Here is a 26,955-nt window from a genome sequence, read left to right on the forward strand (position 1 = left end):
CAGAGGACCACAGAGGGCTTACTTAGGGGCAGCTGAAAAGTCTCCCGCATCCTTCTCTTCCCCCAAAGCAAACATGAATGAATGATATCAACTGCTACTCCTGGTTTTTTCTTCCCCAAACCCTTTTATGGATGGGGCTTTGCACAGTGCATGAAACACAGACTGATAACCATTTCCTCACTCTGTCCCATCTTTCCCATCTTACTTTGTTCTAGTGAGGCAGGGACTCACTTTGTAACCACAAAGAACATCAAAGTCATAATGCTCCTGCCTCTGCTTCCCAAATGTGGCATGTGCCACACACTGGTGATTGACACTTCTAAAATACATTCAAAAGATGGTTTTCTAATGTTCAAGATCCACAAGACTACTAAGACTAAGTGGATTACAGTAACTGACACAAAAGCCGAGGCTGTAGTAAGTAGGTTTATAATGTTTTCCTAACACTTCTGTTCCCCAGCAGAATGCTTTTAACATTTGACACTCGCAGCTCACCAATGTCTCCTGTCTTAAGATACGTAACAGCAATCTTTACTACCACGTTAACACTTCAAAACATAATTTCATAACCCTGACTTCAAGATCACCATTATGGAGATTAAGCACACACCCCGAGACACCTCGGTATAGAGCACAAAGGCTAGGCCACTTGTGAGATGAACCGTGTTCACAGCATCTGGACTGGTACCTTACCAGAAACCATGATTCAAAATAACACTGTCTGCAATGCCCTCCCAGTTTAGAAAATACTATAATGGCACAAACAAAATTCTAACAATTTCCCACATAGCTGACAATACACTGGTTAAGGCTGGTTTCTTCTACATTTAGCACAATTCAAAGGGCCAAGGAGTGGCCTGAAGTGAGGTTCTAAGGCCCGGAGCTACCCTTCCAGGATTCTAGCCACTGAATACCTTCTGCAAATTATGCGTAAAAACAGGCCTAGAAAACAATTCTCTATAGGAATGCAAAATTCCCTCGCCAGACAATCAGCTCAATTGATATCCTACCCCAGTATGGAAGAAGCCATTTTGCCTCCATGTGAAATTTTTTCTTATATTCTTCATCCACAAGTTGGTCTGCTCCACTGATTCTCTTTGGTATACCTCAAAACCATCTTCCCAATCTTCAGTTAGATTTTAAAATTCTATTTTTATTTTTGTAATTTTTAAAATATTTACCCTTATTTTAAGCTTATATAAGTGTTTGTTGGTATGTTTTTATGTTCACAAGTATACCCAAGGAGGTCGGAAGAGGGTGTCAGATCTCCTGGAACTGGAGCTACAAACGGTTTGAACTACCACTTCGGGAGTTGAAACTCTTTAGAAGCAGGTAAGAGTATGCACAGAAGGACACAATAATTTCTTTCATGACCTATTTAATTCCATGCATGTAAAGAAAATCATCTCATCTACTTCCCCAGCTCCCAGAATGCAGGAACACAACACTACCATCATCCTTCTGGAGCTGCTGTTAGGCATGGGGAGTTTAAGCCAAGTATAGGCTTAACATCTTGGTTTCTTTCCTGTTGCTGTGATAAGATATGGACAAAAGCAACTCCGGGAGAAAGGTTTATTTAGGGCAGCCCAGGTGCAGGAGCCTGAAGCAGCTGGTCACATCTCATTCACAAGAGGGAAACAAATGAACACTGAATACAGTGTTGCTGTTCAGCTCCCTTTGAAGCACTTATAAAATCTAGGATCCATGGGGCTGGAGAGATGGCTCAGAGTTAAGAGCTAGCTGCTCTTCTAAAGGACTTGGCTTCAATTACCACCGACTTGATGACTAATGACTGTCTGTAACTCCAGTTCCAAGGGATCTGATGCCCATGGCTGGCCTCTGAAGGTACTACAAACAGAGTGCACAGACACAGATGCAGGAAGAACTCATACACATAACAATAAATACACCTGTATTAAAAATTTAAATCTAGTATTCCAACCAAGTGCCACTCACCATGGGCAGGTCTTCTCAACACAATAAAGATAGCCTCAGGGGCATTCCCAAAGGCCCATCTAAGGGGTGATTTTAAATTTTATCACGATGACAACAGAAACCACCACAGCCATTTTCTTTCTTTCTTTTTCTAAGCCACCAGGAAACAGTAGGATTGTGACTTTGTGACTTAAGGTTTGTTCAAAAATCCCTGAAGAAATTAAACTAACACTTATAAGGGCTTAATGACTTTACCCTAGAGTACTAAAAGCTCAGATTTATAAAGTGTCATTTTCTTGCTTGAATCTAGTTAACCCATGGCAAGGCTGGAAACAAAAACCAACAGCCACCACTCTGGCTCTTGTTCAAGAAGTTCAAGATTGCTGCAGAGAAAATAAATGATGCCAACAGATTATGACTAATAAAATTGTTCCCACTCATCACTCCACTTATCTTAGGGGATCTGCTATTTGGCAAGGAACACTCTTGAATCTAAAATATGAGTTTGCGTTATATGTCTTGAATTTTCCTCTTAAAATTTTTAAGAGGATCTGGGGCTGCAAAATGGCTCAGCAGTTAACAGAACTGGCTGCTCTTCCAGAGGAAGTTTGGTTACCAGAACCTATCTGGTGGTTCACAGCCACCCATTACTAGGCCATTCTAGGGCAGCAACCCTTCTTTCTGACCTATGTGGGTATCAGGCATGCATGTGGCACACAAACATGCATGCAGGCAAAGCACTCACACACATGAAGCAAATAACCCTTTAAAACAATTAAGTGGATCCGGACCAGAGGACAGGTGTCCGCCTGGCTTGGGAGGCGACCTCAGCCTCAGCAGCAGCGGTCGCCATCTGGGTTCCGGGACTCCGCGGGACCTAGGAAATTAGTCTGAACAGGTTAGAGGGTGCACCAGAGAACTGGACAGCTTCTGGGACGGGCGGAAGCACAGAGCCGCTGAGGCAGCAGCCTGGGCGGGCCGCAGATAACCGGCCACCATCCGGACCAGAGGACAGGTGTCCGCCTGGCTTGGGAGGCGACCTCAGCCTCAGCAGCAGCGGTCGCCATCTGGGTTCCGGGACTCCGCGGGACCTAGGAAATTAGTCTGAACAGGTTAGAGGGTGCACCAGAGAACCGGACAGCTTCTGGGACGGGCGGAAGCACAGAGCCGCTGAGGCAGCAGCCTGGGCGGGCCGCAGATAACCGGCCACCATCCGGACCAGAGGACAGGTGTCCGCCTGGCTTGGGAGGCGGCCTCAGCCTCAGCAGCAGCAGTCGCCATCTTGGTTCCGGGACTCAGCAGAACTTAGGAAATTAGTCTGAACAGGTTAGAGGGTGCGCCAGAGAACCTGACAGCTTCTGGGACGGGCAGAAGCACAGAGCCGCTGAGGCAGCAGCCTGGGCGGGCCGCAGACAACCGGCCACCATCCGGACCAGAGGACAGGTGTCCGCCTGGCTTGGGAGGCGACCTCAGCCTCAGCAGCAGCGGTCGCCATCTGGGTTCCGGGACTCCGCGGGACCTAGGAAATTAGTCTGAACAGGTTAGAGGGTGCACCAGAGAACCGGACAGCTTCTGGGACGGGCGGAAGCACAGAGCCGCTGAGGCAGCAGCCTGGGCGGGCCGCAGATAACCGGCCACCATCCGGACCAGAGGACAGGTGTCCGCCTGGCTCGGGAGACGGCCTCGGCCTCAGGAGCAGCGGTCACCATCTTGGTTCCAGGACTCCCTGGAACTTAGGATTTTAGTCTGCACAGGTGAGAGTCTGCACCACAGAAGCTGACAGCTTCTGGGAACTGCCAAAGCAACACAGCTTCTGAGAGAGGCCCTGTTTTGGGCCTTCTTCTTCGACCAGGAGGAGGTCCAAAAACAAGATATCTGCACACCTTCCCTGTAAGAGAGCTTGCCAGCAGAGAGTGCTCTGAGCACTGAAACTCAGAGGAGAGAATCTGTCTCCCAGGTCTGCTGAGAGACGGTAACAGAATCACCAGAAGAACAATCTCTAAACAGAGTCAACTATAACTACTAACTCCAGAGATTACCAGATGGCGAAAGGTAAACGGAGGAATCCTACTAACAGGAACCAAGACCACTCACCATCATCAGAACCCAGTACTCCCACTTCGCCCAGTCCAGGGCACCCCAACACACCCGAAAACCTAGACCTAGATTTAAAAGCATATCTCATGATGATGGTAGAGGACATCAAGAAGGACTTTAATAAATCACTTAAAGAAATACAGGAGAACACTGCTAAAGAGTTACAAGTCCTTAAAGAAAAACAGGAAAACACAATCAAACAGGTAGAAGTCCTTACAGAAAAAGAGGAAAAAACATACAAACAGGTGATGGAAATGAACAAAACCATACTAGACCTAAAAAGGGAAGTAGAAACAATAAAGAAAACTCAAAGTGAGGCAACACTGGAGATAGAAACCCTAGGAAAGAAATCTGGAACCATAGATTTGAGCATCAGCAACAGAATACAAGAGATGGAAGAGAGAATCTCAGGTGCAGAAGATTCCATAGAGAACATCGGCACAACAATCAAAGAAAATGGAAAATGCAAAAAGATCCTAACTCAAAATATCCAGGAAATCCAGGACACAATGAGAAGACCAAACCTACGGATAATAGGAGTGGATGAGAATGAAGATTTTCAACTTAAAGGGCCAGCAAACATCTTCAACAAAATTATTGAAGAAAACTTCCCAAATATAAAGAAAGAGATACCTATGAACATACAAGAAGCCTACAGAACTCCAAATAGACTGGACCAGAAAAGAAATTCCTCCCGACACATAATAATCAGAACAACAAATGCACTAAATAAAGATAGAATACTAAAAGCGGTAAGGGAAAAAGGTCAAGTAACATACAAAGGCAAGCCTATCAGAATTACACCAGATTTTTCACCAGAGACTATGAAAGCCAGAAGAGCCTGGACAGATGTTATACAGACACTAAAAGAACACAAATTCCAGCCCAGGCTACTATACCCTGCCAAACTCTCAATTACCATAGATGGAGAAACCAAAGTATTCCACGACAAAACCAAATTCTCACATTATCTCTCCACGAATCCAGCCCTTCAAAGGGTAATAACAGAAAAAAACCAATACAAGAACGGGAACAATGCCCTAGAAAAAACAAGAAGGTAATCCCTCAACAAACCTAAAAGAAGACAGCCACAAGAACAGAATGCCAACTTTAACAACAAAAATAACAGGAAGCAACAATTACTTTTCCTTAATATCTCTTAACATCAATGGTCTCAACTCCCCAATAAAAAGACATAGACTAACAAACTGGCTACACAAACAAGACCCAACATTTTGCTGTTTACAGGAGACACATCTCAGAGAAAAAGATAGACACTACCTCAGAATAAAAGGCTGGAAAACAATTTTCCAAGCAAATGGTATGAAGAAACAAGCTGGAGTAGCCATCCTAATATCTGATAAGATTGACTTCCAACCCAAAGTCATCAAAAAAGACAAGGAGGGGCACTTTGTTCTCATCAAAGGTAAAATCCTCCAAGAGGAACTCTCAATTCTGAATATCTATGCGCCAAATACAAGGGCAGCCACATTCATTAAAGAAACTTTAGTAAAGCTCAAAGCACACATTGCACCTCACACAATAATAGTGGGAGACTTCAACACACCACTTTCACCAATGGACAGATCATGGAAACAGAAACTAAACAGGGACACACTGAAACTAACAGAAGTGATGAAACAAATGGATCTGACAGATATCTACAGAACATTTTATCCTAAAACAAAAGGATATACCTTCTTCTCAGCACCTCATGGTACCTTCTCCAAAATTGACCACATAATAGGCCACAAAACAGGCCTCAACAGATTCAAAAATATTGAAATTGTCCCATGTATCCTATCAGATCACCATGCACTAAGGCTGATCTTCAATAACAAAAAAAATAACAGAAAGCCAACACTCACGTGGAAACTGAACAACACTCTTCTCAATGATACCTTGGTCAAGGAAGGAATAAAGAAAGAAATTAAAGACTTTTTAGAGTTTAATGAAAATGAAGCCACAACGTACCCAAACCTTTGGGACACAATGAAAGCATTTCTAAGAGGGAAACTCATAGCTCTGAGTGCCTCCATGAAGAAACGGGAGAGAGCACATACTAGCAGCTTGACAACACATCTAAAAGCTCTAGAAAAAAAGGAAGCAAATTCACCCAAGAGGAGTAGACGGCAGGAAATAATCAAACTCAGGGGTGAAATCAACCAAGTGGAAACAAGAAGAACTATTCAAAGAATTAACCAAACGAGGAGTTGGTTCTTTGAGAAAATCAACAAGATAGATAAACCCTTAGCTAGACTCACTAGAGGGCACAGAGACAAAATCCTAATTAACAAAATCAGAACTGAAAAGGGAGACATAACAACAGATCCTGAAGAAATCCAAAACACCATCAGATCCTTCTACAAAAGGCTATACTCAACAAAACTGGAAAACCTGGACGAAATGGACAAATTTCTGGACAGATACCAGGTACCAAAGTTGAATCAGGATCAAGTTGACCTTCTAAACAGTCCCATATCCCCTAAAGAAATAGAAGCAGTTATAAATAGTCTCCCAGCCAAAAAAAGCCCAGGACCAGACGGGTTTAGTGCAGAGTTCTATCAGACCTTCAAAGAAGATCTAATTCCAGTTCTGCACAAACTTTTTCACAAGATAGAAGTAGAAAGTACTCTACCCAACTCATTTTATGAAGCCACTATTACTCTGATACCTAAACCACAGAAAGATCCAACAAAGATAGAGAACTTCAGACCAATTTCTCTTATGAATATCGATGCAAAAATCCTCAATAAAATTCTCGCTAACCGAATCCAAGATCACATTAAAGCAATCATCCATCCTGACCAAGTAGGTTTTATTCCAGGAATGCAGGGATGGTTTAATATACGAAAATCCATCAATGTAATCCACTATATAAACAAACTCAAAGACAAAAACCACATGATCATCTCGTTGGATGCAGAAAAAGCATTTGACAAGATCCAACACCCATTCATGATAAAAGTTCTGGAAAGATCAGGAATTCAAGGCCCATACCTAAACATGATAAAAGCAATCTACAGCAAACCAGTAGCCAACATCAAAGTAAATGGAGAGAAGCTGGAAGCAATCCCACTAAAATCAGGGACTAGACAAGGCTGCCCACTTTCTCCCTACCTTTTCAACATAGTACTTGAAGTATTAGCCAGAGCAATTCGACAACAAAAGGAGATCAAGGGGATACAAATTGGAAAAGAGGAAGTCAAAATATCACTTTTTGCAGATGATATGATAGTATATATAAGTGACCCTAAAAATTCCACCAGAGAACTCCTAAACCTGATAAACAGCTTCGGTGAAGTAGCTGGATATAAAATTAACTCAAACAAGTCAATGGCCTTTCTCTACACAAAGAATAAACAGGCTGAGAAAGAAATTAGGGAAACAACACCCTTCTCAATAGTCACAAATAATATAAAATATCTCGGCGTGACTCTAACTAAGGAAGTGAAAGATCTGTATGATAAAAACTTCAAGTCTCTGAAGAAAGAAATTAAAGAAGATCTCAGAAGATGGAAAGATCTCCCATGCTCATGGATTGGCAGGATCAATATTGTAAAAATGGCTATCTTGCCAAAAGCAATCTACAGATTCAATGCAATCCCCATCAAAATTCCAACTCAATTCTTCAATGAATTAGAAGGAGCAATTTGCAAATTCATCTGGAATAACAAAAAACCTAGGATAGCAAAAACTCTTCTCAAGGATAAAAGAACCTCTGGTGGAATCACCATGCCGGACCTAAAGCTTTACTACAGAGCAATTGTGGTAAAAACTGCATGGTACTGGTATAGAGACAGACAAGTAGACCAATGGAATAGAATTGAAGACCCAGAAATGAACCCACACACCTATGGTCACTTGATCTTCGACAAGGGAGCTAAAACCATCCAGTGGAAGAAAGACAGCATTTTCAACAAATGGTGCTGGCACAACTGGTTGTTATCATGTAGAAGAATGCGAATCGATCCATACTTATCTCCTTGTACTAAGGTCAAATCTAAATGGATCAAAGAACTTCACATAAAACCAGAGACACTGAAACTTATAGAGGAGAAAGTGGGGAAAAGCCTTGAAGATATGGGCACAGGGGAAAAATTCCTGAACAGAACAGCAATGGCTTGTGCTGTAAGATCGAGAATTGACAAATGGGACCTAATGAAACTCCAAAGTTTCTGCAAGGCAAAAGACACCGTCAATAAGACAAAGAGACCACCAACAGATTGGGAAAGGATCTTTACCTATCCTAAATCAGATAGGGGACTAATATCCAACATATATAAAGAACTCAAGAAGGTGGACTTCAGAAAATCAAACAACCCCATTAAAAAATGGGGCTCAGAACTGAACAAAGAATTCTCACCTGAGGAATACAGAATGGCAGAGAAGCACCTGAAAAAATGTTCAACATCCTTAATCATCAGGGAAATGCAAATCAAAACAACCCTAAGATTCCACCTCACACCAGTCAGAATGTCTAAGATCAAAAATTCAGGTGACAGCAGATGCTGGCGTGGATGTGGAGAAAGAGGAACACTCCTCCATTGTTGGTGGGATTGCAGGCTTGTACAACCACTCTGGAAATCCGTCTGGCGGTTCCTCAGAAAATTGGACATAGTACTACCGGAGGATCCAGCAATACCTCTCTTGGGCATATATCCAGAAGATGCCCCAACTGGTAAGAAGGACACATGCTCCACTATGTTCATAGCAGCATTATTTATAATAGCCAGAAGCTGGAAAGAACCCAGATGCCCCTCAACAGAGGAATGGATACAGAAAATGTGGTACATCTACACAATGGAGTACTACTCAGCTATTAAAAAGAATGAATTTATGAAATTCCTAGCCAAATGGATGGACCTGGAGGGCATCATCCTGAGTGAGGTAACACATTCACAAAGGAACTCACACAATATGTACTCACTGATAAGTGGATATTAGCCCAAAACCTAGGATACCCAAGATATAAGATACAATTTCCTAAACACATGAAACTCAAGAAAAATGAAGACTGAAGTGTAGACACTATGCCCCTCCTTAGAAGTGGGAACAAAACACCCTTGGAAGGAGTTACAGAGACAAAGTTTGGAGCTGAGATTAAAGGGTGGACCATGTAGAGACTGCCTTATCCAGGGATCCACCCCATAATCAGCATCCAAACGCTGACACCATTGCATACACTAGCAAGATTTTATCGAAAGGACCCAGATGTAGCTGTCTCTTGTGAGACTATGCCGGGGCCTAGCAAACACAGAAGTGGATGCCCACAGTCAGCTAATGGACGGATCACAGGGCTCCCAATGGAGGAGCTAGAGAAAGTACCCAAGGAGCTAAAGGGATCTGCAACCCTATAGGTGGATCAACATTATGAACTAACCAGTACCCCGGAGCTCTTGACTCTAGCTGCATATGTATCAAAAGATGACCTAGTCGGCCATCACTGGAAAGAGAGGCCCATTGGACACACAAACTTTATATGCCCCAGAACAGGGGAACGCCAGGGCCAAAAAGGGGGAGTGGGCGGGTAGGGGAGTGGGGGTGGGTGGGTATGGGGGGGACTTTTGGTATAGCATTGGAAATGTAAATGAGCTAAATACCTAATAAAAAATGGAAAGAAAAAAAAAAAAAAAAAAAAGAAAAACAATGATAAGAACAGATAAAAAAAAAAACAATTAAGTGGTTTGATTAGTTGTAGAAACTGATGAACAAGTCCATGTCTACCGACTCAAAATGACTGTGGCTCATCTTCTGCTCTTCATTTAAACCCCAGCACAGCCTCTTTATGGACCCTCTTAGGACCAAAAAACATACGGATTAATTTTAAGAGAAATAAGCTTGGATCTTCCTCCAAGCCCTGGACTCCTTGTCTGTGTACACATGCTCTACCTTCCTAGCCATTACCAAGAAACAACACTAACTATGTTAGAATTAAAAGCCAACCCCTAGCCTACGCTCCCACCTCCATCACTAAGACCAGATACAGAATCTTTTTTAAATCAGTATCACAGGTTGGGGGGGGGGGGGGCTTAGTAGATCAGGGATTGGCTTTTCATTTCTTAATGAAACAGAGACCAGAATGGAGTGTGTCAACATGCACCAAAAACGGTAAAGGGAAATATAGCTTTGTGAAAGTTGTTGCCATGATATGTGCATGCACTTAGTAGTGTTATATGAAGCATTTCTGGCTAAGGGTTACATTCCAAAAGCCTAAAAGTCACTAAGATAAGTACTCAACTTATGCAGCCAACTTAAAAAAAAAAAATCTCCCCTGACCCCAAATTCACTTTTCTCCTCTCCCAGACACAGTAACACTTCCCCAAAAAGCTATGTACTTTGAGTGGTCTCACTTCTGACACCTCCTCTCCATGATACCACTGCAGAGGTTTGCTATCCCCAAGCCACTCATCACTGCCTTTTACCCAGCTTCCCAGCAACAGCAGCAATGAACTGTGGGGCACAATTCACGATTCATCTATTCATCTAACTACGTTTCCAATCCCTTATGTCCAAGTGCTCCGTCCGCCTCAAGTCTAGACCAAGACACTCCGGACATCTTTCTTTCCATCATCTACATTCTAACACAGGGTATTTCAGAGTACAGTACAACTGAGGATGCCTGAAATTTTTCCTTCAAGGACTATGAGGTAACACTTATTGTCACAACCACACTAAGATGTTATCTGGTCCATATTTTACATGTATAGGTGTTTTGGCTCCATTTATGTCTGTGCATTACATATGTGCAGATCCTATGGAGGCCAGGAGAGGATTTAGATCCTCTGAAAAAGTGAAGTTACAGACAGTTGTTAGTCTTCATGTGGGTGCTGGGAACCAAACCTGGGTTTTCTGCATGAATAATGCTTTTACCAACTGGGCCATCACTTTAGCCCCACCCATTCTTTCTCATTACAATGACATAATATATGAATGGTGTGACACCATGGTGGAGAGATGTCTACCGCCCTGGTATATGTCAAGAAAGTAATGCTGTTTCTCTCAGCATGCATACAGTACCACTTAGAAAAAAACATAAAATCAACTTGACTAAAAGTATCTTGATGGTGGGCTGCATGATGGTTACTTAGCAGGCCATGGTTAGTATGTGTGATCCCCAGCAACTCTCTTTATACATAAATAAATATGTGGCAGGCAGCCTACACACATTTCTTTGGTGGAATAGTAAGAAAAGTAATTAATTTAATTAGATGTTGGCTCTTGAGTATATGACATGCCTTTCTAAAATCTTCCATGGTGAAAATTATCAAAGCACTGAGACTCTGTGAGCTAAGTTAGCCATTTATTTAATGGGGTACAGTTAGCATTCCATTGATGCAATAAAACATCACGACCAATGCCATTCTAGAGGAGGAAAGGGTTTATTTGGCTTACAGCTCCGTTATCACTAGTCATCACTGAACAAAGTCAGGCCAGGAACTCAAGCAGGGCAGAAACCTGGAGGCAAGAGCTGACACAGGCCGTGGAGGGGTCTCTGACTTGTCTACTGCCACATTTATGAAGGCACTTTCTTAAATGAGATTCCCTTCTCTCAGATGACTTTGGCTTGTATCAAGTAGACATAAAACTAGCCAGCACAGGAGTCCTTTTCTCTTTTGGAGGCAGGTCCTGGAATATAGATCAGGCTACCATCAAGCATCCAACCCCCTGCCTCAACTTCCTGACTGCAATCATATCTGGCTCAGGTTAACATCTTGAAGTGAAAGCACAAAAAAGCATGGCCATTACACTTGGATAACTGGTTCACATATTCTCAGAAGGGAATGACAGGACAAGAACGCCAAGGAAATAAACGTCACTACTTCCTGTCAAAGAGAGAATCAAGTCTTCTCAGTAAGGAGGAGAATGTGACACTGTGAGTGTTATGGTTTCCTTATCACTACCTCTTCTGATGAAACAGGTGGTGATATTAAAGAAGGCAATTTGCAAATATTCTAAACACAATAAGCCAATATATAGCAAATAACTAACAATATTTCAAAGCACACACATATGAAAGATCTGTTGAAAGAACAGAGCAGACCAGTGAATTTTAATGTAGTGTGGTGTGGAAAAAAAATTTCATCGATATGATTTCAAATTTTGCTTTACTTTTCTGAAATAATGTTGATCAAGTTTTAGCATAATATGTATCCTTTCCCAAGAATTTATAAAATGCTTCATTTTCCCGGTTACCTTTCTGGTGAAGCCAGGTATCTCTCCTATCCATCAACCAAAACAAGCCATGGAAAAGGTCAAACGTAGACACCAACATGAAAATCAGCTTGACATTAAAGATGTTTACAGAAGAGATGCCTCAGCAGGTAAAGACACCTGCCAACAAGCCTGACACCTGAATCCAATCCCTGCGGGCGTGCGGGTGGGCGGGCCATGTGGTAGGAGGGAGAACAGACTCCTCCTCTGACAGCAGATGCATTTTGTGGCATATGGTCACCCCATGCACACACATTCACAAAATAGATACGAAAAACTTTTTAAAGTTATTTGCAAAACTTAGAATATGCTTCTCATTAATTAAAAACCAGACTTCTCATGTATGACATGCGGAATTTAGTAGCTATGTACACTGTCTTGAACTGGAAGACAAAACCCACCTAAGAATTCTTTTTGCACTGCCACAGTTCTGTTACCCAACGTGTAGTCCCTGGTAGCGCCAGCAAGCTTTCTGACCCTACATCTTTAGTCTTTCTAGAATGTAAGGAGTGGACTATACTCATCTTACTGCTTAGCCTGGCTTTTCTCAGGCCACAGTGCTTCTAACTCTTATCATGAGGATGAGAGCCAGCCGGAAGCTCCCTGTCTTCCCCGACCAGTTTGTTCTACCGCACACGGACAGACATGACCAATTTGCTTCACTGCACACGGACATGACCAGTTTGTTCTACTGCACACGGGACATGTTTCTAGATACTTGCTCTTCCTGACCAGCGTCCCTTCAGTGAATACACAATTTCACTGTTAAAGTATTAATTTGTGTTTCACAATAGATTAGTGATTAATAAAACTACATCTTTTCAGACTAATGAAACTATCTTTTTATGTAATTCTTGTAGCATCTGAGCATCTTCTTTATTGTCTTTTCACACTCATACCCATTTTCTTAATGTGGCATTTACCACATTAGAGTTTTTTATATAATGCATTATACTCTGTCAGACCTAACTAAGATTTACAGAGACTTTATCTTAATCAGTGGTTGGGTTTTTTTGTTTTGTTTCGTTTTTAGTTCTTTTCAAGAGCAAATGTCTTAAACTCTTGTCATCTGAAGTTACAGCTTCTCTTTTATGGCTCATACCACTGTAAAAGAAATCTGCCATCTCTGACTTACAAGTCTTATTGTTTCCCTTTTGAATCGATGTATTACTCCTCTATTGTCTTACTGCCCTGGCTAGTACACACACTACACTACTGAATCAAAGTGTCGATCAACATTTACACGCTGTTGAAAATAGAGTAATAGGTGACATAATTTCACAATTAAACATCATGCATATATATCCTCTACTAAAGTAAAATATTTACAAAGCATGCATTTGGTAAAAAATAGTTGCAACAAAAAGAATAACAAAAATTCTGAAAACTTCAACAACAAAGAAATGAACACACCTTTTTTCTTTTTTTTTTTTTCCAAGACAGGGTTTCTCTGTGTAGTCCTGGCTGTCCTGAAACACACTCTGTAGACTAGGCTGGCCTTGAACTCAGAGATCTACCTGCCTCTGCCTCTGAAGAGCTGGGATTAAAAGCATGTACTTCCACTGCCAGGAAAACACACCTTTTTATTTTATTTTATTTTATTTTATTTTATTTATTTATTATTTTAAGGAGCAAAAGATTAAGCTAATTTATTTTTAAAAAATAAATAAAAGATACAGTGATGCAGACAGCTATATCATAAGATTCCATCATATGGCACCAAGAAATGACAAAATTAAATAGTGAAGCCTAGATGGGCATGTCAAGGCATGCTTGTCATCCAGTACTCAGAAAGCCAACGATCCTGACCACCTTAGCTTCCAAGAACTATGATGTCTGTCTCAGTCCCTGGTAGTTAGTAACAGGCTCCCACTATTAATACTATCAGTATTACCTGATAACTGCCAGCAGACTATGGTGCTTCTCATCTTGTTTTCGCTCACACAGCCCTGTGCTACCTGTTTGCCAGCATCTAAAACAAATGTTAACTTATTATTTCATCAGATTCATTTTTTTTAAATAGAGGAAAGTAAGTCAAATTTGTTACTCCATCTATAGAGTAGACTTGTACATTTATTTTTACATTTTGGAGAGGGAGAAAATTTTATGGTTTGCTTTGTTTCTGGTTTTTTTTGTCTTGTTTTGTTTTGGCTACATTACTGACCTGCCAAGTAACACTGGACCCATTCTCAATAAACGAAAATAGACAGAGAAAGAGAGAGGGGGAATGGGAGGGAGAGAGAAGAAGGTTGGAAAAACGAGAAAGAGAATTAGCCAGGACCCAGAGCAATAAGCAATTTCAGTCCTCATTAAATTTGAGGTTAGAGATGTAACTCTTCCAGGAATGCTAGCCTACTACATGCAAGACCTTAAATTCAATCCGTAACACTGCAAAAATTAAATTAAATTAAAATTAAAGAGGCAGGCAGATCTCTGTTCTAAGCCAGCCAGGTCTATGTAGCAAGTTCAGGAACAGCCAGGGCCATACAAATAGACTCTGTCTCAGTCTCAGGAAAAAAACCTAAGAAATAAAAAATGAAACCATCAACTAAGTAAAGAAATAACAACTACCCAGTTAACAAAAGCAGTAAGGTGTCAGTCACCTGGCAAAGATTCACACAGACAGCCCACTTCAGGGAGAGGGAATGATAACGCATGCGAAGATGCTAACGAGAGAAGGAAACCCATTTTTGACACAAATCTTTTAGCCATGGAAGAGCTGTCCCTGCAGGCCTGGGGCACAGAAGTGCTGTCCCTCCGTACAGAAGAGCTGTCTCTGCAGGCCGGGACACGGTGCAGTCCACATGCTTCTATGCCTGCCTGCACCATCTTCTCACATAGTGCTTTCTGAGAACTAACTCGTACTTGCCAAGTTCTTGGTGATGATGAGCTCAAAGCTGAACGTTAGTCACAGATCTTAAAAGGCAGGCACCACATAGACACCCCACTAAAACGCAGTCTCTGAAGCAGCACTAACAAGATTATCTGAACAATAAAAACCACCATTTTTTTAATTACTAAAGATGTAAAATAGCAACTTAAGTTCCTTACAATAAACACATGTTTCACAACTTACGATATTCACTGTGAACTTCCTCAATTTCCTTCTCTGTTTGGTTCTTTGTAAAAACCATGACCTACAAAAAAGAAGAATATTCAGAATTCCATCCATCCAAAATGACAAAAACAGAAATCAATGCACAAGTTTCAAAAATCTCAACTGTGTTTTTTTCAAACAGAGGAAGCCATTGCCTTTGTGTGTAACCCGCATGTTTGTCCCCTGCCTCAGACCGTATGATCAACAGTACACTCTTACTCAGCACTTCTTTCTCATCAACGGATTCTAATTAAAAAAAGGAAGGGGGCAACCTTTGACTCAAAACCAGTGGCATCCAGGAAGGAAATCCCACCGTGGTTAAATACTGTTTTCTACTTTAACAATATTACGGTGAAATCTGAGAGATTGTTTATATAAGTTAGGATATGTGCCTGAGTGTGTGTGTGGTATTACATGCATGTAGGTATGATGTGCACGCTTGTGCACATGAGAAGACCTGAGAACACCGAGTGTTCTGCTGTCCACTCTCTGCCTTATTTTCTTGAGAGAGGGTCTCTCACTAAACCTGAAGCTCAGCTGGTGAGCAGAAAGCCTCAGGAATCCTTCTGTCGTCCCCCCCACCCCCCACAGCACTGGAGTTACAGGCATGTAGATAGCCATGCGAGATTTTTCACATGAGTGCTGAGATTTGAACTCAAGTTCTCATGCTTATACACCAAGTGACCTTACCTGCTTAGCCATCTACACAGCCCTCGTTGTTTATATAACTTAACAAATGTTCATGTTATAATAAGTAGCTTGGCATAGTTATGTATTTTAAGCCAAGTTGAGACTCATTTGTGAAGAGATTTAAAGTTTTGTTTCTTCCCATAAATAGAAACATCCCAATAAAATTTGTAAAGCATATGTATCCAACTTCAAATAGTTGAGAAAAAAATAAAAATGAAAATGCCAAAAATCAAAACACAGGAGATAAAAAGGTGGCGGGAGATTGCATCAGGTAATAAATCTTTGACAGTAATGGGTAGTACCATTTTGTCTACCTTTCTGTGCAGGTAAGGCTCTTCAAGTAAAATACTAATGGGGAATTTTGGTAGAGGAAAACAGCCATCTACAAAGGATGGGGTGATGGGGGAACATGGGCAAAGTTCAATGATGTAAATGTATGAAAGCACCACAAAGAGACCCGTTGTTTATGTTTCCTAGAAACAAAAAATACAAGAAAACAAGAAGACAAATTTCTTAGGCAGTCTGATTTTTCAGGTGTCCATGTCATTTCTTCTTTCTGCTCTGAAGCTCACATGAATCTCTTTTCTAATTCTTGAAGTCCATTTTATCAGTTAAAGTATGTTTCTATATTAAGAATATTACATTAGAAACAAAATCCAAGATAGCCAAAACAATCCTGAACAATAAAAGAACTGCTGGAAGTATCACCAGTCCAGATTTCAAACTGTATTATAGAGAGCATCAGTAATTTAAAACACATGGCATTGACATAAAGAGATGTATTGATCAATAGAACAGAACCGAAGACCTTGGGACAATTCCACATACCTATAAACACCTAATTTTTTATTAAGAAACTAAAAATGCACACTGGAGGAAAGAGAGCATCTCCAACAAATAATGCTGGTCAAACTGGATAGCTGCGGGTAGAATAAAAACAGATCCACATCCATCACCCTGCACAAAACTCAATTCCAAATGTATCAAGAGCCTCATTGTAAGACAAGATATAGGGATCTTATAGATCAGAAAGTAGGGAATGAGCTTGAACTCATATGCACAGGAGAGCAATTTCTGATCTGGACATCAACAACATAGGCACTAAGACCAACAATTAACAAATGGGACTTCATTTGTTATGAAGTTAAAAGCTTTAGTATAACAAGACACCATCATTCGAGCAAAGTGGTCATCTTCAGAATATGAAATCTGATAGAGGGTTAGAATCTATAATATATAAAGAACTAAAAAAAACCTGAACATCAAGAAAACACAATTTTAAAATGGGGTACAGAATTAAACCATCTTCCAAAAATGAAACACAAATGGCTAAAAAACATTTTTAAAATCTTCAAAAACCTCAGCATTTTTAATATCTTCAATATCCTAAGCCACCAAGAAAATTAAAACTACTTTGACATTTCATCTCGCCCCAGTCAGAATGGCCAAAATCAATCAAACAAATGGTGAGAACGCAGGGAAGAAGAACACTTTTCACTGCTGGTGGGAGTGCACACAGGTAGACTCACTATGGAAATCAGTGTCAAGACGCCTCAAAAAGATGAAAACCAGTTTACAAGACTCGCTCTCTCTGTCTTGAATATATATCCAAAAGACTCAACATGCTACTACAGAGACACTTGTTCATCCATGTTTATTAGCACTCTAGTCATAATAACCATATTTCCAGACAGCCTAGATATCTACCAACCAATAAATGGAGTTTTCAGCTGTTAAGATAAGTGAAATAATGACATTTGCAGGTAAACAGATGGAGCTAGAAGCAATCATCATGAGTGAGGAAACCTAGATCCAATATTGAATGTTTTCTCTTATATGCAAATGTCAGCTTTTAAGTTTAGATATACATATTTCAATCCAAACAACAAAGGTTAGATAGCTAGCAAGAGACCAAGGAGTGGGGGTGATCTTCCAAGGGAAAGGAAACAGAATAGAGTATTACTAAAGACATAAAGAGGAAAGTAGGAGGATCAAATGGAAAGGAGAACTGGAGGGCAGAATAAAGGAGGGAATATAGAGAGACACCTAACACTAGAGGTCTTTATAAAGCCATATGGAAACCCAATAGTATAGAAGCTTCCAAATACACACACACACACACACACACACACACACACACACACACACACACTCACACATTCACAAAAAGTATTTCATACCACATGAAATAAACTTAAATGGAGTCACCTGATAATGAAAAAGACAATGCCTCAATTAAACATCTTATGCTACCAAATGAAACCACCAGTGACATGAATGGTTGTTACATTTTGTTGAACTTTTCCAAGGGGATCTCAAAGACACTTCCAAATATTACAAGCTATTGTCAAAGTTATTGGTTATTCACTATAGCCTAATGGTTAGGCCCTATTATTGAAGATACACCTTATATCAAACAAATAGAAATTGAGCTGGTGTCCAGCTCAAAGCTAAACCCCTGACTACTGACTAGTGTTTATGGTACTGGAAAGTATTCTCGAACATTACCAGAAAAGTAATTATCAATATCACCCAATTACAAACCCTGCAACCTACAACAGAGACTTGCCTGCAAGATACACTGGTACAATAATAGCACAAATGTCACAGGAGTAAGCAACCACTTTTTAAAATGAATTTTAAGGCCCACTCCATTAGTTGGCACTCATACCTGACCCTGCTAAAGTGGTCAAGAACCTCAGACTCATAGACTATGGGCCTAGGGGAAACCCTACTATTATTCTATTAGTGGAACACAGCAATAAAATGATTCCTAATGACATACTGATATACCCATATATCAGAGCATCATTCAACATCCATCAGAAAAGATCCTTCTTGTAGTAGATACTAATTAACAAAGAGATTCCCAACTGGACAATGGTCAGAGAGTGAGAGACTTTGGAACTCTTAACCCTTCATGGGCCATCTTTATCAAATATCTCCCCTCGGAGTTCCGGGGTCTATGTAGAAAAGGAAGTGGAAAGATTTTAAGAGGCAGAGGAAGTGGATGACTCCTAGAAACAGTGTCTTCAAGATACAACAGGACTGATACATCTATAAACTAGAGACTGTGATAGCATGCACAAGACCTGCACAAGTTCAAACCAGACAAAATCTCAGCGTGGAGAAAGGGAAGTGAGCATAAAGCCCCACCCCTCGTCAAGAAGCGATGCAGTTTTCTCCAATGGAGTGTCACTGATGCCCCCGCTCCAGGCAGGTCTCATGCCTATGAGTAGATGGCCAATACAAAATACAGTCCATGGGGGTTTTGTTTTTGTTTGTGTACTTTGTTCTATTTTTTTTTGTCTTATTCTATTTCTTTTAGTTTTTCTGAGTTTTTTGTTGTGTTTCTTGCATCTTTGTTGTTGGAGAAAGAAAGAACAGCAAATTGGGTGAGCTATGAAGTAGGGAGGAGTTGGAGAAGGAAAAAGAATTGATTAAAATATAAAAAAAAATAAAAGGAAATTTTAAAAATAAAACTAAAAAAAAGTATTAAATTAGCTGGGAGTGTTGGTACACACCTTTAATTGCAGTATTTGGGAGGCAGAGGTTGTTGTGGATTTGGTCTAATGCTGCATGTATTATGTTAATTTGGTCCCCAAAACTGCAGGAGAATCTGCATGTCTACACAAGATGTCGACAGAGCCTGCCCCAAGTTGGTTTTGATTGGTAAATAAAGTTGCCAGTGGCCAGCTGAGCAGGGAGACAGAGGCAAGACTTGAGGATTCCCAGACAAGAGACTGAGGGAGGAGCAGGAAGGAGAGAGCTGCCATGCCAGGAAAGGAATAGAAGCCACCACGTCTGAGGCTGAAGCATGCCAGACAGAGAACACAGCCTGAGAAGGCTGCAGGTCTGGGTCTGGGGCAGCCAAGATGGAATATAGGTTTTAGTAAGTAATAACTCAGGAATATCAGAGGGGGTGTATTAGCCATTGGAAGTCTGGATGTAGCCCAGCCATTGAACTGTTTAGGCATATTAAATATAAAGGGGGGTGCGGGGTAGCGAGGAGTGCACTGCCACCGCCTAGACCATTTGAGTAGTTATTTGGGTACAGTAACTAGTAGATCTCTGCTGAGTTTGAAGCCAGCCTGATCTATATAGTGAGTTCCAGGCCACACAAAGCTAGTGAGACCCTATCTCAAAAAATATATATATAAAAGAAGATGGAAGGAGGAGGAAAAAGAAGGAAGAAGGAAAGGAAGAAAGAAGAGAAGGAAGACAAGGAAAAGGAGATGATGATGATGGTGACCACAAAGACGAAGAAGACGACGATGACACTAATAGGCTAAAGAGATAGCTCAGAAGTTAAAAGCATTTGCTACTTTCGGAAGACCTGTGCAGAGTTCTCAGCACTCTTATCGGACAACTCACAAATGCTTCTAACTCCAGTTCCAGGAAATCTAATATCACTCTTGTCTGGCCTCTCCATGCAAACAGGTGTCCATAAAAATAAAATCTTTTTTTTTTATTTTTTGGCTTTTTCGAGACAGGATTTCTCTGTATAGCCCTGGCTGTCCCAGAACTTACTTTGTAGATCAGGCTGGCCTCGAACTTAGAAATTCGCCTGCCTCTGCCTCCCAAGTGCTGGGATTAAAGGCGTGCGCCACCATCACCCAGCAAAAATATAATCTTAAGAATATGTTAAATTTCCTAGATGGTAGACAATTGTGTTATAGCTATATAACTACCTATTTTCTTTAAAACAGATTATTAAAAGTTGGCCCATGATTCATTGAAGCTTGGGAAAGGTAACTTTGAAAACTACATTTCTTTTATTTTTTTAAAATTAGATATTTTCTTTATTTACATTTCAAATGCTATCCCGAAAGTTCCCTATACCCTTCCCCGGCCCTGCTCCCCTACCCACCCACTCCCACTTCTTGGCCCTGGCATTCCCCTGTACTGAAGCATATAAAGTTTGCAAGACCAAGGGGCCTCTCTTCCCAATGATGGCCGACTAGGCCATCTTCTGATACATATGCAGCTAGAGACACGGGCTCTGAGGGTACTGGTTAGTTCATATTGTTGTTCCACCTATAGGGTTGCAGACACCTTCAGCTCCTTGGGTACTTTCTCTAGCTCCTCCATTGGTACATTTACACAGTGGAGTACTACTCAGCTATTAAAAACAATGAATTTATGAAATTCTTGGGCAAATGGATGTATATGGAGGATATCATCCTTAGTGAGGTAACCCAATCACAAAAGAAGTCACTTGATATGCACTCACTGATAAGTGGATATTAGCCCAGAAACTTAAAAAACTCAAGATACAATTTGCAAAACACAAGAAAATCAAGAAGAACGAAGACCAAAGTGTGGATACTTCATTCCTCCTTAAAATAGGGAACAAAACACCCATGGAAGGAGTTACAGAGACAAAGTTTGGAGCTAAGACAAAAGGATGGACCATCCAGAGACTTCCCCATCTGGGGATCCATCCCATAAACAACCACCAAACCCAGACACTATTGCATATGCCAGCAAGATTTTGCTGAAAGGACCCTGATATATCTGTCTTGTGTGAGGCTATGCCAGGGCCTAGCAAACACAGGAGTGGATGCTCACAGTCAGCTATAGGATGAAAGCTACATTTCAAATCCTGGTCCTATGGTCTCTCCTAAGAGCTACAAAAGTCATCAAGAATAGCAGAGTAAACTCAGAACTCTTAATGTTTATGATTGTACAAGATATTTATAAAGATTTTGAAATCTCAGAATATTCTTACTTTTCCTTTTCTTTCAATGTGTCCTAGTAAGATGCTGGTTTCAGGGTTCAGACCATAGCTGTTTGGCCCCAGGCACCAGGGCAGAGCAGCACAGTGGCAGGAGTAAATGGAGGTGCAAGCCTTTACCTCATGGCAGAACAGGAAGCAGAATCAACGTTGGCTTTTCCTATATGACTCCAGTGTATAGGCAAAACTCTACTTGGGGCTATACTTTCTGCTATAAGTCTATTAAACACAAACACTGTCCAAAAGCATGAGCTGTAAGGAAATCCTGATACTCTAAACAGCACTGTGTTCCAGTACATTTTCTACCAGGAAGAATTTACAAAGGCTGGCTCTTAATTTTAAAAGTTCAACTTTTCCTTCTGCACTCCTACATAAACACAGAAAGAGACTCAACGTACATTTTCATTGAGTTTACTTGCTTCAAGGCGCATCCTGGTCTTCTCCATGCTTTCAATTTCTTGGACGATTTCAGCAGCTATTAAAATAAGGAGGAAGAAAAAAACTATCACACTGTCTGATCATTATTCTATACCTATATCAGGTTCTTAACAGTACAGCAAGACAGGTGGTAGAGACATGCAGATTCCTGTCTTCATTTTTGCAAATTTTCAAAAGTAAGTGTAGTGGTTTGGAAGGGAATGGCCTCCACAGGCTCATAAATTTGAATGCTATGTCTCCAGTTAGTAGAAATGTTTGGAAGGATTAGGGGGTATGGCATTGTTGGAGAAGGTGATTACTGGAGCTGGACTTTGATGTTTCAAAAGCCCACTTAGGCCCAGTATCTATATATCTCTCTCTCCTCTGTTCTCTCTCTCTCTCTGCCTAAAATTTGCATATCAGTGTGAGCTCTCAGCTACTGCTCCCATGTTGGGCCTGTCTGCCAGCCACCCTGCCTCCTGGCATGAAGGTCATGGACTCACTCTCTGAAACTGTAAGCAAACCTTCTATTAAGTGCTTCCTTTTATAAGTTGCCTAGGTCTTAGTGTTTTATTAGAACAGTAATGAAAATAGTAAGTTTAGCAACATATCAAAGTAGTACATTAAATGAAGAGTGTGGCGTTTTAACATATAACTCTTCTATGCATCAAAATAAAACTGTATAACATGTAATTTTTACCTTCTCTTAATATATAAACTGTAATTTTAATGAAATATGAGAATTAATTTACTACTATGAGTTAAGTTTTTAAGAGGATATCCACTCTAACTGTAATATATTAAATGTAGTAAAACTTAGCAAGGAGAGGAAAAGATTTGCAAATACCAAGGGACACGCCCTTGCCTCCAAAACCAGTATCTGAAGGCAGTTTCCAACCGCTCAGAGCAGGAGATCAAGAAAATGTCCTGTCACACATTAAATGCCTTTCTTTAAACACCAATGGTGCAGCTTTGCAAATGCTGCCTTTCTGTATCAAAAGTCAGTCTATTAAAGTACATGAGGTACAGAAGAACTGACATTCATCTTTATATGTAAAAAGTTATTAAGTCTGGGATTTAATTCAATATATTCTATAGAGAGGCTTTAAAAGAGACACAGAAAAAACTAGGATTGTTTGATAATTGCTTATACTGGAGGATAGATACATGGGGGAGATAGGAGTACTTCTCCTCTACACCCACTTCAATCTCCTCTGTACCACTGCAAATAATCGTACTCAAGCCTACTTCAAAATTCAAGCAACTTCTTCACTTAAAAGATTTTCTTCTCCAAGCACTGAGCTGTATCTGCCTCCTTAATATGGAAAAACTGATAGAAACAATGTAGACAATATCTTCTGTGAACAAGAAATGTTCATCTCCTTGTGAGCCTTCTGAGTCATGGCATAACACAAAAGCAGAAGTATTTACATTCTATCCAATGCATTAACACTAGTACCATTCTGGCACACTCTACAGTAGTAATATATATTATATTATATTATATTATATTATATTATATTATATATTAAGATTAAGATTGGGTACAAGCTAAAGGCTTAAGCTATCTTCAGAAAGACTTCTAATTCTGCTTGGGACGTAGAGAGCTAACAGCAGCATCACACTCACTATAATGACAAGGAAAAGCTAGACAATCTATGCAACTATAATTTTGTTTGAATCCATCAAAGTTAAAATTAAACAGCAAGTGCATGCCCTAAAATCCCAAAACAGGTGGCAAGGTTGGGATGGACCATGAGCACCAGGTCACAAAAAGCAATTCCCAGGAGAGAGACTGCAGTGACCCCACAACTGAGTAAGAACACAGCTAAACTTTTTGATGGATTGCAAAAGGCCAAGGGTGGCTTCCAAGAAAGTTGAAAAACACTGAGAGGCTCAGACACAGGACATCAATTGCAGGCTGTTTCTACAGAATGCCAGCACTCCCATTTTTCTGCTTCCTGGCACACTGAGATGGTAGGAGACCCAGCTACACACTCAGCATCACAGTCTTCATCATGCCTTCCCAACCATGTGAATGAGTTGAAATAAACCTTTTCTTTAAGTTGCTTCTTAGCTATTTGATCATACCAATGAGAAAAGTAACAGATACAAAAAAGTTAGTGAAAAAACAAGATGGGTCTGGTGGTACATGCCTTTAACCCCAGCTTGTGAGAGGCAGAGGCAGGTGACTCTCTGGAGTTCAAGGCAAGCCTGTTCCACAGAGAGAGTTCATCCAGGGCTACACAGAGAAACCCTGACTCAAGAAACCAAAAGCAAAAAAACAAAACTTAGGATAGAACAATGAAGTCATTGTTGTAAAGCTGGCCATGTTGTTCATAGGCCTTTGGAAGTAGCATGGAGAAGAACTGTAGAAGAGTGAACGGCTGCAGGCTAGAGTCCTAGAATACTCTTAGGGCAGCTTGGTAGGCCGCTGTGGTTGGAAAGAGGAAGACCAGAATGCTGAAATGTGAACAATGAAGACTGCACTCAAGAGTTTCCGAGGGCAACAGAGTTCTCTAAGGACTAGAACTACACTAGAGGTCATCTGTGTCATGCTCTAGCAAAGAATCGGACTGCATTCTGCAATTCTGACTATTTCAGTGAGGATGAATTTAAAAATAATAGGCTTTGTTTGGTGGAGAAAATCTTACAATAGTATAACATTCAGGCTTTGGCATGGCTACTGCTCAGTGAATTTATCCTAATTCATAAAACACAGAACAGAAAAATATAAAAAATGTGCAATTTAAAAAGAAAAGGAGCTCTAGCATGGGTAAAGTAGTAGACAGGCTGCTGGCTGGTACTGGTGACACAAACCTTTAGTCCCAGCACTGAAAAGGCAGAGGCAGGTGGATGTCTGTGAGTCCGAGGCTAGCCTGGTCTACAAAGTTCAGGACAGCCAGTGGCTTGGGAGGAGAAGGATTTGGGGATAGTCACAGTATTCTCAGGAGGCATTTTCACTTTATGAAAATTTACCACACCATGTACTTTTCTGTTTTTATATCATTCTTCTTGTTTATAAACATAAAGCAATTCTAAATGTTCTTACCTATAAAGAACTCCAAAATGTATGGATGGCTGACTGAGAACTATGGGGAGGATCCTGACATTTGTATGCATCAGTACCGACTAAGGATGTCTGTTTATGTATAATAATCACAGTAGAAGCATCCACTGAGCTCTAACGACTTGTAAGGTACTGTGCTCGGTGTGTTCTGTCACCTCGAAAGAATACAGCATGGAGGATTATAATCCTCAAGCTACAGGTGAGAAAACTGAAGGACAGAGATGTGATTCGCTCACAGTCACTCAGATTAAAGGAGGAGGAGTGTAAGACGCTACATCACTCTTTACCACCTTGCAGTCTCTGGAAAGAGACTCAAAATTGCCAGCAGTGATTCTCAGAGAAGGGACCTGGGGCAGTGAGACAGCCTGAGAGGAAGACTGCCTTAGCACAGTGTTCTACAGGTAGCTCTTAAAATTCATTTGCTTATCTTACCTACTACCAAAAAAGTACTTACTAAAATTCTTTCTGTGGTTTATAATCTCTGAGCTACATACTTACTTTATGCAGAGATGAGCACAGGGGTATTACTTTACCTGATTTAGGATGCAAAGCATCGCACTGGGCATTATACATGTGCACAAACTCCTGATGCCTTTTAATAAGCTGCTGTTTGTTTCCTTGAACAGATAAGCCATACTGTTTCAGCTTTTTCTTTAAATCACGATCAGAGAGCAAGTTATATACAGTTTTGGGCAACGGCTTCCTTTTGTGAGCAGAACTATGACAAACAAACAAAAAAGATCTTAGGATTACTGTGAATTATCAAGCATTCTCAGATAAAACAGTAAGTTTCCTTCCCAATACCTGACTGACTAGAAGAATAGTTGAGACATTAAGATAAAAGGATGGGAAAACAGCTAAGTCAATGGAGTACTTGTTTCATATGCATGAGTTTCATATGCATGAGTTTGGTCTCTAACACTTGTTTCATATGCATGAGTTTGGTCTCTAACATCCATATAAAAAGTTGGGGAGATAGAAACAGAGGCATCCTTAGAGCTTGCTAGCTAGCTTGCCTAACTAATGACCAAGGCCAGGCAGGCCCAAGTGAGAGACTCTGCCTCAAAGAACGAGGTAGAACAGACTCCTGAGTGTGATACCCAGGGTTGACCTCTGGCATTCACACACATGCTAACATACACATGTACCCCAAACCATGAGCATGCATACTCACACCCACACAAAGGTGTGGTGTATTCTGACTAGAGGTTCAGCTCTAAGGGTAATTAGATGCATAATAAGCAGTTTTCAAAGTGGTCTTCACAATTGCAATCATTTCAAAATTACAACAGCAAATTAGTAAGATCTTAAGACTAAGAGGGTTTAAAATAAAAAAGATTTAAAAAGAAATAAGCAAAGACAGTTCATAAAAGGCTGTGCTTCTCAAATTTCAGGGGAACCTCAGAACTACCAACAGCATCCAGCTACATGGTGCAGGCCTGAAGGTGGAAACTGAAAGTCTTTACTTTCCAGTTTCCCAAGGTAAATCTGATGCTGCAGTGGTCCAAAGGTCATACTGGGAGCACTATTACAGTCAAGTATAGATACAATAGTTCTACTCACATGAGGATTATTCCCTGACTAAATTATGTCTTTTATTCCCAATCAGTAAAGCCTGAAAGCCAGAAATAACTACTTAATTGTAAAATGACTGCAACTTCAAGAGTCTTTTTCCAAGATTGTTCTTATAATGGCATC

General features: G+C 40.6%; 1 protein-coding gene across 8 annotated transcripts in view; it reads right to left on the reverse strand.

Moving 5' to 3' along the window:
• Rad18 (RAD18 E3 ubiquitin protein ligase) overlaps positions 1–26,955 on the reverse strand; it is a 76,841-nt gene that overhangs the window by 30,105 nt on the left and 19,781 nt on the right. For 5 of the 8 annotated variants that reach the window (NM_021385.2, NM_001381931.1, XM_006506437.4 and 2 more), the window contains 3 exons: positions 25,791–25,975; positions 22,169–22,245; positions 15,323–15,383 (listed from right to left, as the gene is read on the reverse strand). In NM_021385.2, the coding sequence (NP_067360.2) occupies positions 15,323–15,383; positions 22,169–22,245; positions 25,791–25,975 (323 nt within the window). Of the gene's footprint in view, positions 1–14,140; positions 14,219–15,322; positions 15,384–22,168; positions 22,246–25,790; positions 25,976–26,955 lie in introns of all 8 variants that reach the window. The other 3 variants (NM_001167730.1, NM_001381932.1, XM_006506434.4) reach the window with 1 other exon arrangement.

Source organism: Mus musculus, chromosome 6 (genome assembly GCF_000001635.26).
Source record: "Mus musculus strain C57BL/6J chromosome 6, GRCm38.p6 C57BL/6J".
NCBI lineage: Eukaryota > Metazoa > Chordata > Mammalia > Rodentia > Muridae > Mus > Mus musculus.